Source organism: Populus euphratica, unplaced genomic scaffold, assembly GCF_000495115.2.
Source record: "Populus euphratica unplaced genomic scaffold, PopEup_1.0 scaffold90.1, whole genome shotgun sequence".
Classification (NCBI taxonomy): domain Eukaryota; kingdom Viridiplantae; phylum Streptophyta; class Magnoliopsida; order Malpighiales; family Salicaceae; genus Populus; species Populus euphratica.
Window position 1 is genome coordinate 145,065 of NW_011499973.1, and position 15,198 is coordinate 160,262.

A 15,198-nucleotide genomic window follows, 5' to 3' on the forward strand; every position below is an offset into this window, starting at 1 on the left:
AAATAAATAAATTGCAAGTGAAAAACAACCATTATCATTGAAAGTTGCAACGCGCATCAAAGACTAAATTTAAGATCAAATGTTCATAACAATGCTCTATGAGACTTATTACTCAGAGCCAAAAACATTCTTTTTGACAAAAGTTATTAATAATAGCAAGATCAGCGAACATTGTCACAGCCTTCTGAAGGTAGTAATTGAAGGAAGCAAAAAGTTGCATGATTAGGGTTTGGTATGCTGTACAGTATTAATAATATTGTGCTGAATTGAATAAATAATTGTTTTATTTTGTGTTTGGTGTATATTGGATGGATTGGATGATCAATCTTGTTTCGTTTTGTGTTTGGTAGGCATTTAAAAAATAGAAACTATTGTAATGACAATAATATTGTTTTCTTGTTTTATCTAACGTTTAAAGTTTAGATTATAACATATATTGTTTTCTAAATTGAAATCTAACAAAAAAAATACTCATATATAAGGTCAAAGTTAAATATAAATAAAAATTTTATTTTACATTTAATGTGTATTATTATCAAACTTATATATTTTTTAAAAAATAATTAAATATTATTTTTTTCACTTCAGTTTATATTAAGTATTGAAATTAATAATATTATAATAATTCTAATTACAAAACTCGAAAAGACCTCGCAACTTCATCCAAGACCCGACAGGCATAGTGTTTGGACCAATTCAAGTTTAAAAAGAAATAGAAAAAGGGTTTATTAGACTTGACCCAATCACCCTGAGATAAAACATGGGTAAAAAATTCATTGACTTAATTATAAATTTTGGTCATAATAAAGTTGTTTTGATTCTTTATAAAAAAACAAAATAGGTCAACTAGAGTTGACCCTCCAACCCATGACCTAAGTGTTGCCTCAAATAACCATTTTTATCTTTATCTTGATCTGAGTTGACTTTCTTAAACCTGATTTGAATTTTATCGTAAAAGTTTTTATTGTTCAGTCTTATGCTATCGAGCATAGTTTTTAACTCGAATGTTGGATCAAGATGAATTTTTTTATAGACATATCTAAACATGTTGTTCTATATTAAGTTACAATTTCGAGTCAATCAGAATTTGATAAATGATTATTTTAAATAATCAAAATTACTAAACGAATCTTATCAAATATGTCTATATGGACCTTCGTCTACTTTTTAGACTACATCTATATCTATATCAATAATTATTTTAATATTCCAATTGGGTTGGAAAATAGATATTTATAGCTTTTCATTAATATATGATGGGCTTGTTAATTTATCTGGACAAGAAATAACAATATTTTTAAAATCAGGACTGAAATCTATCAAAAATGTAGGAGACTTGAAGAAATATTATTACCTTGTGTATTATAGATTTCAATTAATACAATAATTTCTTAATATTTTTGGAAAAATGTGTGCTAGACATTGTCTTACCTATTCTACAAGTATTTCATGTCTAACAATGAGATATTTGTAGTAACAACTAATTGCAAGGATTCGATATTTATTATGGAATGTATATGATAACAAAGAGACTTAGAATTCTTTTATTGTTCTTTTTCTTATTAAAAATGAAGATTATGGGAGGCTATTTAAAAGATATATTTCAATCACTTTTCTTTTTATTTTTAAGGGCATATTTTCAGCTAAACAATGAAAGAAATTTTAGTATTTAAAACAATATCTTTCGGTAAAAGAATTAATGCATGGCACAAAAGACACTCATTGTTCTACGTTATTTTGAAAAAAATATTGTGTATGCAACTTTTCCCTTCAGTGGACACATTTTTCTTTCTTCTATTTTTTTCCAAGAATAAATAATTTAAAAAAAATATTTATATAAAACATGAAAAAAAAATATAGATGAATTAGAATAATCTCTTTAATATATATATATATATATATATATATATATATATTGTTATTGGAAAAAAGGATAAATGAACAATCTAAGAAATTAGAGAGAATGAGTATTAATTTAAATATAAATATAAATAAAAAAACTTATTTAGAAAAAATAATGTGGATGCAACTTTTCCCTTGAATGCACATATTTTTTTTATCTCAAAGGTCATCTTTTTTAACTAAGAATAAATAATTTTTATTTTTAAAAATAAATCTGATTTATATAAAAAGAATTATACATGAATCATAATAATCTATTCAAAATATTCAATGCATACAAATTAATTAAAAAATCACTATTTAGAAAAAAATTAAATAAACAATCTAAAAAATTAGAGAGAAGGGGTATTAATTTAAATATAAATAAAAAATATTTCAAAACAATAAATATTAAAAAATACATAAATAAAAATATAAAAATATAAAGAAAAAAAGATCAAATAGTATTAAGTCTAGTAAGCTAGATCCAAATGCTTTGCTCATTATTAAAAAAAACACTTATATGGGCCTACCAGGTTAGACTTACATACAAGTGTTTTTTTTTTTTTTTTGTTAATAATTTTGACGATATGCTTTCAACCGTAAAATGTTTTGAAAAAAAAATAAAAGCAATATTTTGCTTACTTTTTTCTAAATTATAGTCATACTAGTGGCTGAAAAATTAACAAAAAAATAATATTTTTGGATCTAAGAACCCATTTTAATATATTTTTAGCTCAAAAATATTTGTAAAACACCTTAAACATGTTAACAAACTTGTATATAGCCTTAAACAACCAAAAAATCAACTAAGAAACCAAAATAAATAAAAAAAATTTAAGTTCAAATCTATCATTTCAACTAAGTTTACAGGGGAAAAATACTCAAGCTAAACTCCCTTCACTGAATGAAATTCAATAACACAAAAATTAATATTTTTTTGTGGGAAAATTAATATTAATCAATATTTTTTTCTCTATCAATAGAATCCAACTAATTTCTTTCCTTTATCTCAAATAGACTAAAAAGTAAAAGTAAATAAAAATTTGAATCAAAGTTGAGTTTATAAAAAAAAAAATAAGACATTTGAAGTAGATGGTTTGAAAAGTTTACTAAAGGACAAATATTAAGAAAAAAATTACAAAATCATCATTTACAATATAGTGAAACACTCCTGTACTAAAAAATAAAATTAAAAGAGGTTAAATTAAAAAAATTATTTTAAAAAATATAAAATTTCAGTTGTTTTACTATTAAAATTATAAAAATACTAAAAAAATACTAAAAAAAAAAACATTTTCTTACATGCCGGGAGGCTTGCCACTGCCACCCCCTTGTCTCGGCCACTGGAAACACTGTTACAGTCTTTGCAATGCTAATACTGTTATTCCATTGATACGTTCGAAACGAGGACAAGATTGGCATAATAAATTATTATGATTACAATATTATTTACATCCTTGTGAGGAGCTGACCACGCAACACGCGTCCTCCACTTCAGTTTTTATCCCTCAAATTAGGCGGAACTTAACTGTCAAGGAGGTTTCAGAGAATGTCCGACTTGACTTTTAAAGAGGGACGGAGAATATATTATTTTTTATTTAAAAATATATTAAAATGAAAAACTGACCAGACAAACGTGGAACTTGAAAAGGAGAAATTGGAGGTCCAGGGGGCAGGGTTTTGTATTCTAAGATTGATCATGGACTGAAAAACGTGGAACTTGAATTGAAGCCCCATTTCAATAAACTGAACCGATGAAAACCACATTTCTTACACATTTTAAAAAAAATTATTAAAAAATATTTTTTTATGATATATTTTAAATTATATTGATATATTAATCTTAACAATAATTTTTAAAAAATAAAAAAAATATTTTAACATATTTTATTATAAAAAACACTTTAAAAAAACATCAAAAACTTTCCAAATATACTAGAAACCCATTTAGGGGGGAATCTCATTTTATATATATATATAAATAAAAATAAGAAGTTCAGAGCATGGCATGGAAAACTCCTTGAATGATAATGCTGCGAATCCCTCCTGCTCTTGTAAAAGCAAGGCATTTTTAGGCACTGATACTCATCATTACAATACAACTCCTGTACACAGGAAACGCAAAAGCTCAGCTGGCCTGTATTGTAATGGCGCAGAAGGCTGCCTGCCATGCTCGCGTTTCAATTTCCCAAAAAGCAGATAAGTTAGCCTCTTAAAGATGTAACTGGTGTACAGTGCGATGTATCACCATCATTGCAAAACCACAACTGGATGCTGGAAAAGGAGCTGCTGCTGGATTAGCCTCACTTTCCCAACTGAGTTAATATCCTGCTTATCAAAACTTCCTTCTTCCCTGTAACAGGAAGATTGTGCGCTGTCAAGTAATACTTCAGCTCCGTTACTGTCAAGTCCTTCAACTGCAAAACAGATCCATGAAAAGAGGGATTGTTATCCTTTAATTTAGTAACCTATATTCGAAAATTTCCTTATTCATTTGTTACAGTAAGATATTATAAATAATTTCAACAAATTATAAGCAAATAATTTCCATCAACCAATTTTATTTAGCTCATGGTGTTATCGACATATCTGTGCAACTGCGAATGAATATGCTATAATCTCCAAGTATCTCCAGTTAACATTCAAATAGGAACGACATAGCTTCCCTCCAAATCACTTGTTTTTTGATAATGACTTCAAAAAAGCTTAAAAGGAATCAGTTCTTCTGTTCCCTTTTCATCTTCCTAAATGATTTATTATGCTTAGCTTGTTTGGATGGTGCGATCCAAACAGAGGGAAAAAATCATTAACTTGTTTGGATCAATAAAATAACTTTGTAGGCCCCCATACATAAAACAGAGATTACTTTGATTTGGATTGTGATTTTTTCTTGGAGAGAGTTTTCTGTAGGTATTGCTGTTCATTGAACAAACAAAGCCTGCAGTTTTTTATTGATCTCAAGAAATGTTTAAGAGAGAGCTTTGTTTGCTCAAACCAATTGTCTATATTGTTGGTTAAGCCAACTTTGTGCACTTGATTAAGACAAGATACCATCGTGTTTGAAACACAAGAAAGCACACCTGTCCGTTGTCAGCAAGATCAGGCCAGTTGTAGTTTGCAGACTCCTTAACTGCATTTTCAGCAGCTGCTTTCCGTTTTTTGGAGGCGTCGCTTGCTTTTCCATTGCCCATGTCACTTTCCTCATCATAATTTTCTCCATAGACAGAAAGCTTGAACTCTTCAACTGCTTTAACAACTCCTGATCTGTGGTATCATAAATGTGAACATTTGTCAGGTTAACAAAAATGATTGTCAAGATCCACATGAAGGGCACAGAATGAAAGAATGGTGGATGCAGCAAAGGATAGGAAGCTACGAGCTGATCTTACCTGGCCATGCCTTCTTCATCAGGAAGTGTTTCATCATTGATTTCTGGCATGTCATCTTCATCCAGAGCTAGGGCCTGCAGAACTGCATAGTGTCTCTGCAAACCTGTAAGAAAATGTATTGGAAATTGATGATACGGAGAATCCAGCTAAGATTTAAAGAAAAAGAAAAATTATATGATTTCCTCATAGTTCACATAAATCAATGTCCTCCAATAATAGCATTTATTACAGCAAACTAATATTATGGAATATGCTATATCCATGATGCACGAAAATTGTGATCCACATGAATTGAGATTTTATAACTTCATATGTTCAATCAACCCAAACATTGATATTCTTTTTATTTTCTTGCACTGTAATTCAGGATCTCTCATTATAAAAGCCCTAACTTCAATCAAGGGGTTGCCCAGGCAGAGACCACACTTCATAAATGCATGCTATACATTAAAAAATTGGAACTGAGATACAGATTGACCAGTAAGAAAATTTTACTACACCTAAAATAACATGCACTATATTTCATCATTTGCAGAGTAGATTTGACAAAATATAGGAGAGCATAAAAGTTCTTCCTCGTTCAAATCCAGAATCCATGGGTGTATGCGCGCTTCTGAACCTTTCAAAAACTTTATTGACTATTACATGCTTAATAAATTAAACAGTACTAATTCTAATCCTAGCTGAAATCCAACTTTTACTCCCAGCACGATTAAAGTTAAAACCAATCATCTTTTTTCACTGCCATCAATTTCCAATTCATAGTAAGAATCCAAATTAAAATCACTTTTTTCCTCAATAATAGCCATCAATTCGCACTGTCCATGAATTCATATGAAAATTTCCACTAAATTTTTAAGGAAATCTATATCAACATCATATAATAACTTTTATACGAATCAAAGAAGCTAGTTTAATAAACTAAATTTAAATGTGTTAATTTCAATAATAAAATAATTTTTCAAATTGAATAAAACACATGAGGGTGCACACCCCAAAACCACTAGTTAGACTATAAAAAAATTTAGAAGTTTAGACAACAGCCACGTGAAGAGGTTTTCAAAAATTTTCCCAATCATCTTAAGATTGCTTCTGGTATGGAATGAAAAATCTGAAGAAATGTTAAGGAGATAACATCCTAAATTTAAGGGTGAAGTATTAAGGGTAAAGAAAGGTTTAAGAGATGATGTATTAAGAATGTTTGGTAGGAATTGGAAATAACGAAAAGTAGTGGGTCCCAAAAAAAGAGAAATCAGACTTTAGGTTAAATATAATAGCAAAAAATTAAATAGCACATAGTTGCACTCCAAAATGGAAATAAAAGGAGAAGAAAGAATAGATTAGTGTTAAAATCTACAAAAGGAGAGGGAAGGACTCGAGACCCAAAATCCACCTCCCTAAAAATTTTTTCACCCCTCCCCCACAAGAGGATGAAATGCAGGGTAACTTTTCACCCTTTACACCCACACCAAATATATCCTTAGCATTTACAAGCAATCTTCAAGGTACAAAGTCTGAATAATCAAAGCCAGCTTACCAGGGTTAGCAAATTGGAATACAGAAAAATCTTTCAAGTCAATGCGTTTTATTAAAGCAGCAGCCTTTTTAATTTGTTCATCAGTAGCTCGAGGTGCCCCAGCATTTGTGTCTGAATGAATCTGCAGCAAGTCAACCATACCCTTGTTGCTAAGATTACTATATAATCCATTTTGAATCAACTTAAAATTGTACTTGCCTCTTCAACATGCCTGACATCATCAGAATAGGGAAGATATATCATGTGCATTCCCGGTGGCTCAACCTGACCACCAGCACTAATAATCTCATCCTGTTTTTCAAAGATACCAATAAGCAACATTAATGACACAGTAATTTTGAAATTAGACATAACAACAACAGCAATTATGTTCACTGCATAATTAGATCAAGATAACAATTTGTATCACATAAATCACATTGTTTAAGGAACTTAGAAATCTAGCTCAACAGCATGGATTAAGCACCAGAAATTACTTTCTTTCATTACTCAACAAAAGCACAAGGCATGGTATTCAATTCAAAAAGATAGATTCAAATTCGGGAAGAGAGATCTAAAAATATTGGAAAGAAAAAAAAAACACAGGGCATAGTATTCAATTGCAAAAGCAGCAAATGACACAATTGCACACAATGACAGCATGAGCTTATTCAAATGCCCTAGTTTAATAGACCACAGAGTGGGACAACCAAGTTAGAATATTATCATATTCTGAAATGCAATTAGGAAAATAAAATAAAAATGAAACAAAGAAAACAAATAAGCAAAATGATAAATGCATTAGACAAGTATTGGGAACCTAAGCTACTCTCTACCAATCAATCAGTTTAGATTACAAGATTATTTCATTACTCTTTACATTTGAGCAGAATTTAGTTGCAGGGTCGCCCACTTATTTAATGGAATAGGGTAGAAATTCAAAAGATAGACAAAAAAAAAAAGTAATAATGACAAAAATAATATAAGGATGAAGATGGCATATTGATGCCAAAATCAGACTTGTTCACCAATTATAAATTCATGCATGCAACAATCCAATGGTACTTTAAAAATGCAGTATTTTACTTGTGCAACAAGGGCAACCAGTTGAGGACGAGATGAGCTTCCATAAAATGCAACGGCAAAACTGCAAAATTTTCAATGAATGAAGAAAGAAAAAAGAATTAAGGATAAATAAATTCAAATAAATAAAAAGCATGACTAATTCAAGAGATAGGATTAAAAAAAATCAACTTTTGCAATTGATGAACAACACTTCTCTTGGGTTCCATAATTTATATTCCTCCTTTTCCATAACCAAAAAGAAAGTAGAGCTGCTAAAGTTAGGAATCTTGATGCTCCTAGCCACATAAAGTGTAGGATACTAGCACCACAGAAATTATGGCCATCACCTAGTTATGCTCCAACAGAATTTGGGTCCTGGAAGAAGAATTTGGAGATGGTTGTGCACTTTGAAATCTTTATACAAGGTGGATGCGCTAAAGTTTCAAGTCTAGACACAAAGACATGGTTACAAAACCAAGAGTTGCCCATTGCATCATAGAAAGTTCCCTACATTATGATTATGGATATGGATAACAAATATGAATTTCTACAATCCCAGGCTTACACAAAAACTGCCCAGGTACAAGGGCAAAATGCTATCTGTAGATAATACAATAAGGAGAAGGAAAGTAAAAATAATAAATCTAAATAAATACAGACAGCATCTACCATGAGTAGAAACTTATCTCATTACTAAATAATATAGCATAGCAATACATATGAGAGGTATTATTAGATTATATCTTATAAATATTTGGGTTCAAGTTCAAGGAATAATACTACAGTTTGCAAAATAAACACTGCTCACCGTTTAAGGTTTACCATGGATCTAAGCAAGGCAATGAAAATGCAAGTGCTACCAATTACTTCCTGCAACCAATAACCAGAAAAGAAAAAAGCACTATTACATACCAGGGAAGAGATGATTTTAGGATATATGTAAAGCAAGATGGGACTGTTGATTGCCTGGAAACAAAGAAACTCAGAAAAAATCTGGAAATATAATCTTACAATCACCAAATATCTGAAGTGCATATATTTTTTGTTTAATAAGTTAACTACTACTAGTTATAACATCCATCAAAGCCACAAGAGAGAAGTATCGAGCTTTAATGGAGAGTGAAAAGGGAACAATTGAGTGGCTTGAGAGTATTAATTTTACTTCTCATTGAAGTTCAAAATTAAATAGATATTCTACTATTTCACTACCAGACTCTCAATTAACATGTTTTTATGTTGTCAGCAAGGCACAGGCAAATCTAGACGGACTCGTAAGAGAACCATCAAAGCTCCCTGACCTTCCAAGGACCAAATATTAATGACATAAAATAACATTCAACAATATATTGAAGCATGGCTACCCACAAACATGCGCATACAATTAAGATTTTAAAGAGCATTCTAACATGATTCTTAAAAATTATTCTTCATGCTCATCATAGAAATGACATTCTCAAAGACAAACTGTGGAGATGAGTAAATGCAAGCTATCAAGTTTAATCCACTTACCTAGATTTATATATCCTAAAGTGGAAACAATCAACACAACGAATCATATTATGTCCTTTAGATGCAATTTTGTAGGTGAAGTGGATCAAAATATCATTCACACTACACACCCATGAAACCAAGATATTGCCAAATTGCCCAAATGTACTCCCTGTATTAGATAATGTGAAACTAAAAAAACTCATAATGCATTCTTAAAATAAATTTATTTCCATGAATGTGCCATCTTCTATATAGAATCCTATAACATTTCAATACCAACCTAGGGAATCCATCTCTCCACTAACTGCAATTCCTAAAGGGAGATATGGATTTGCTTGAGAGTGCGGTTGCAGTTGCTTTTTAAAGTGCTTTTCATTCCAAAATGCATCAAAATAATGTTTTTTTTATTTTTTTTAAATTATTTTTTGAGATCAGTACATCAAAACGATTCAAAACATAAAAAAATTAATTTTTAACCAAAAAAGGCTAACATAAAGATTTGTAACCCAATCTAGAGGAAAAATTTATTTAACTGTGGCATTACATGGCCATTTATAGGCTTGAAGAAGCATGCTAAGTCATCAAAAAAAACTGTGATCTATAAACCAAAGCAGAATAGGAAGCATGAACTTTAGGAAAATACCCAAATACTATTCAAGGAAAAGAATTAAAACCTTGTCACTAGGAAAAACAAATGTCGAAGGCCTCAAGTTGTGATAATCTTTCAAACAACTTAAGGGCTTGAATCCAAGAAGATGAAGATGTCCCGTTGAAACTCTTTTGATCTCAGACAACTCCTCAACAGACAACATGATATTGTCACTGAACCATAAATTGATTAATTAGACAACAAATGCAAGTAGACAGCCACCATAATTTATCAAATAACAAAAAAAAAAATATTTAAGTTTTGGCATGTACCAAAATCAGCATGCCAAAAAGGAGGGTGTGAAAAATGTAAGGGTATGACAACTTTTAAGTTACAATATTAAATGATCTAACAGGATATTTATTTACATCATATACTCCTAAGAAGAATTTAAAAGAAAATGAAAAAGGGAAAGCAAAAAATAAAGATGCAGCAGGTTCTTGAATCAACTAAGAAAGAAAAATAAAAAAAGCATTAAAAATAACATAATCGACAGAAGTGAAACATGCTTACTTTTTGTAAGGCTGGTATCGTTTTGCAGGTTCTTGCATCAATGCACCAGTATCGGCACAGATAAAAGATCTCTCGGTCTGCACAATGTCAAAATACATGACCTGATTAAGATCTAATACTCACGAGGTGAATCCAAAATCTAAAACAAAAAGGAAGTGATGGGAATAAATTAAAAGGCAATTACATATGATTAGAGCAAGTAAAGAAACTCCCCAGTTTGTATCTAATTAACTTGAAACAAATTCAAGAATATAGCACCATATTCTGTCTTAGAATATCATTGAACAGAACATAACACCTCAATAGAAAACTAACGCATTATCTCCTTAACCTCCTTCAGTGCCAAACTGTAGAGAAAGTTCAAAGCTAGAGCCACAATGAGGTAAAAAGAATACCACACGAAATGCATCATGCCATAAGAAACAATCCAGAAGCTGGAAAGTGCAGCACAAAATGATCAAGACTAAAGATCTCAAATAGGCATAATTCACTTACATTGCACAAAATATGTCCAATGTAAATAAATTTAACCATTAAACCAATAAATAAAATGAAACATGACAATCTGTTATTACCTTCAAAGGACGATTGGTGACAGAATCAAGCCACGTAATAGCCCCTAGGAAACAAAAGCACAAAAAAAATTCATAAACTGCCTTATGTGATGACAAAGATATTATGCAGAAGCCTCTATAACATGATGCAGCGTAGAAGTTCAGAGTAACTGTACCTGGCAAAGTTGGACGAATCAAAGCATATGTATTCAGCTCAATTGACAATCCATTTGCAATTGATAATGTGATTCTTCTTACTATTCGCTTTGTAAACATTCGTTTTCTAAGCTGATCTTTCATATCTTGCAATCTGAGATTAGAACACAATGTGAGAGGATTTTATGAAATAAATAATGCGCAAATACACATGAGATGCACGCAAATATAGATATTCAAACATCACTGTGGATCAATGAGTGTATTATAGCAGGATGTGCGCGTCAATGAGAATTATCATCTTAACAAAAAGCTCTGTTTTGAGGGTTCCCATGAGAGACTAATGTATAGATGTTTGTTTTTGGGTTTACTGCAAGCAAGACAGGCCCCCACAGATAGAGAACAACCATGTCAATATGTGGAAGATAAAATAACTAGCAACTCTTAATCACAAGATGCACAGGTGTCTCCAAAACAAAGAGAGAGAGAGAGAGAGCTCATTTACATGCAGCCAGGTAGGTAACTCTTAACCATAAAATATTTTTATGGCCATCAGTTTAGAACAGCACACACACAGGCATACATACATTTAATATGTGCGAGCATGCAGCTATAAGCATAGGAGCATAACTGTTTGGTGCTCATTAACATTTTTGTGTGCAAGAGAGAGTGTTTTTCCTATTCCAGAAAAACTTGCACTATCATATGAAGCCCTTATAACAGTATAGCCACTACTTGTGATAGTTTTTATTGCCTCTGGAGCATTAGCATTTCCCATAGGTTTAAAATATGGTAAGTCCCCAGAAGCCCAATTTCACAATTGCACTTATGCAATGTCAGACAGAGAAATGAAATAATCCTTGCAAGAGTACCACAAAAAAGAAAATGCATACTTTTGCCCTGCTGAAGGCATAAACTGAGCAAGTTCATCACCCTCCAACCCAATCAAATCCTGAAATATAGTGAATTCTCTATCAAATGTAAATCAACTTACCACCCGGAGAAGTTAATAAAGAAATCAACTGGAGTAGATATGGAACAATGAAAAATCAACTGGTGTAGGCAAGGACATACAGAATAGAAAAGTGAAACATTGAACTCCTCATCAGGTTGACACAAGGGGAGAAGTTCAATTGAGATGCCAAGATCTTGTGCATCCTGAAAGGTGCAACGGCATTCTTTAACAATGAAATTTGAAGTGAAAAATTGCATTCTCACAAAGGGTTGAATTTTGAAGATGTGCTAGTTATGTCAATGGAAATCTATACTTTAGCTCGCTGCAATGTTGTCCTGGTCATATCTGCTTTGGCTACACCCTTGATGCTCCCAAAAGGATCATCTTTGTTTGTAAATAAAAGAATCCGTTTATCAGCTGTTTTCGCAGATCTGAGATGGTTCATCCCTTACATTAGGAAACTATGCATGTAAGATCTTAAAAAAGAAGATGAAAATATCACTTCAGCCTACAAGACAATCAAAGCTATAACATCAAAGACAAAGAAAAATCTGTATTACCCTTTACGCAACAATGCTTGCGCTATCCAGAGAGCATTGTAAAGGGAATTCTCCCGAGACCCAGACACAATACCATACTGACTGCCAATGTCTTTCGTGAATGATTCTGCAAACAAATTAGATGAAAAGTCATTTAATATTTTTAAATTTCACTAAAAAAAAAAGGCTTTATAAAACATGAAGAAACTGCTCTCATTGTTTCCATACTTGCATACAAAGATCCTCAAAATTATTTTTTTCAAAAGTTAAAACATCTATGGAGATGATAAGTCGGGGATAATTATGACCATTCAAATTCAACCATCAGCTTCAACAAGCTATTAAGAATTAGAGAACTGAGCTCTCACAACTTTTGAAACCAGAAGATTCAAAGACCATGCAAGGAAAAACAAGATACCAGATAAAATAAAGAGAGATGAAATCCAAAGCATAGCTACTGGCTACTGCTTCATTTAGCTTTGACAGTGATAGTTGCCACACATTCTTCCAAGAGGAAAAGAAATATTATTAGATTCAATAATCATTGGTACCATGCCATCTGACAATTAACATTGGAAAGTAAACTAGGAGTTAGTTAGAGGTTGTTGGAATTCCACAACTTGAGACATCAAAATGCAGATTCGACAAGGTCTTGCTCTGAAAGACAGACACTATGCTAGCAATGATTATGACAAAAGACTGGTGCATTGAACACAATCGATGTGATACAATTTCAGCAAATAAAAATTTAACCACGCAAAATATTAACATTTTTTTATGTTTAAAACAACAGTGGTCCAAAAACAATGTAAGGTTAGATAAAGTTGAGTAACTTTATTTCAATGTTGAAAAAAAAAAAACTAAAGGACCCTGTCTGCTATAACAATGAGTGAGGAGATAACATAAAGAGTTTAGACCAGAAATCAATAAATCTGTACCAAAGCATGTAGAATATGCTGTTGAGACTTACCCTCTATGCAATCAAAATCTTTGATAAGTCTTGCAGTTGGCCTGTCTAGATACTCTCTCTCCGCAACATTAAATACAAAAGCACCATTTAGATCCTGCAAGTTCTTCTTTTCCCTCTGCAATGATTATCAAATAATGGTGAACTAAATATGCTAACAACTTCCATCATAGCTAGCACGTGATCCTAAAAGAAGACAAGTATACAACCAAGTAACCTTGTCAAATCACATGCCACCCTAAATACCAAACTAACCCCAGGAAAAGGATAAACTACAGCTATGGAATTGCAAAATGTATTGTTTCTTTCATCTACTTACACCCTTTTTTGTGCTGGCTATTAAAGCCAAAAACAAATAAAAAGACTTACAGTGTTAAAGAAGCAGATTGCAACTTCATCATACGATCTATTAATTATTTGGGTCTTCAATGACTGCGCGATACAACTGATAGCTATGTGGAAATGAGTTTCTTCCTTTCCGTCCTCCTGCCAATACCACCAAAATCAAGGGAAAAAAAAAACATTTCCACAGCCACAAAACAGCAGCATTTCTTATGCACAGTCTATTATTAATTACAAATAAATCATTTGGATGAAGTAAATGGAAAAGAAATTATTGAAACCTGCTTTTATGCAATGCTACATGGTGGTGTTTACAATTGTGATGGTTAACACGTTTGCTTTTCAAAATCGTTTGGAAATGAAACAAAAAATTTATTTTGCACATCCACGTATTAAAACGATACAGAGTCATTAAAAAATTAATTTGAAAAAAAAATTAAAACCACTTTTTAAACTCAAAAATAAACACACTCTAATACAAAAGAAACAGAAGAGAGATAGAGAGAAGACACTGACAGAAGGGCAAGTAGATGAGAACATTTTGGGGGAAGCATCGACAAGGTAGACCACGAATTCTTTCGACGATTCTCTTTGCTGCAGAATGTAGTTTAGCAAAATTAGTGTCTTATTTTTTGGGAAAAATAAATAAGTAAAAGTGACAAGAAGTAAGGACCTGACCTGATAGAATTCGCTATCGAGATCGTCTTCGTCATCTTTAAAGACGTCATCAGGGTCCAACTCCATTTCTTTCTTTCTTTGTTGATGTTTGGGAAACAAAAGAGAAAACAGAGAGATCACTCGGGGGGTTTGTCTTAGGTTTCTCTGTGCACTCACCCTCCCTCGTAATTTCTTAGATATTCGAAATTCGAAGAGGTCAGTGAAGAGTACTCGGTACTCTTTGTGCTTTTTTCTTTTTTTTTAATCGAAAAGTAAAATAGCGTCTAGCAAACACTGCGCCTGCACCGGTGGGCCTGAGAGAGGAGACCTAAACTGGGTTTGGCCCGTATGTTTTGTTTGGAAAAACTGTGTTTTTTAAAAATTTAAAAACAATATTTATGTTTAAAAATATTTTATTATATTTTTAAATTATTTTGATATATTAATATCAAAAATTATTTTAAAAAATAAAAAATAGTTTTTAATATATTTCTGAAAAAAATTAAAAATTAATACAATAT

The 15,198-nt window shown here is 31.5% G+C and overlaps 1 protein-coding gene across 1 annotated transcript; it reads right to left on the reverse strand.

Annotated features, from left to right (window-relative positions):
- Nucleotides 1-3,909: 3,909 nt before the first annotated feature.
- Nucleotides 3,910-14,930, reverse strand: KU70 (ATP-dependent DNA helicase 2 subunit Ku70-like protein). Its single transcript, XM_011045749.1, has 19 exons — nt 14,699-14,930; nt 14,537-14,614; nt 14,048-14,164; nt 13,682-13,796; nt 12,733-12,838; nt 12,486-12,603; nt 12,292-12,375; nt 12,111-12,169; nt 11,238-11,371; nt 11,083-11,126; nt 10,508-10,584; nt 10,020-10,167; nt 8,663-8,724; nt 7,876-7,936; nt 7,009-7,101; nt 6,811-6,931; nt 5,274-5,376; nt 4,965-5,148; nt 3,910-4,301 (listed from the first exon to the last, which is right to left on the reverse strand). Exons 1-19 carry the CDS (start codon nt 14,762-14,764, stop codon nt 4,188-4,190), a joined length of 1,884 nt encoding a protein of 627 aa, XP_011044051.1. The 5' UTR covers nt 14,765-14,930; the 3' UTR covers nt 3,910-4,187.
- Nucleotides 14,931-15,198: the final 268 nt, after the last annotated feature.

What these genes read in the sequence shown, in the direction of transcription:
- KU70 (XM_011045749.1), bottom strand. Translation starts at nt 14,764, where the DNA reads ATGGAGTTGGACCCTGATGACGTCTTTAAAGATGACGAAGACGATCTC. An exon ending in CAATCTGCTTCTTTAACACT is followed by an intron (nt 13,797 to 14,047) that starts GTAAGTCTTTTT and finishes TAATCATTGCAG; the next exon opens with AGGGAAAAGAAGAACTTGCA. An exon ending in ATCTTGCTGACAACGGACAG is followed by an intron (nt 4,302 to 4,964) that starts GTGTGCTTTCTT and finishes TCTGTTTTGCAG; the next exon opens with TTGAAGGACTTGACAGTAAC.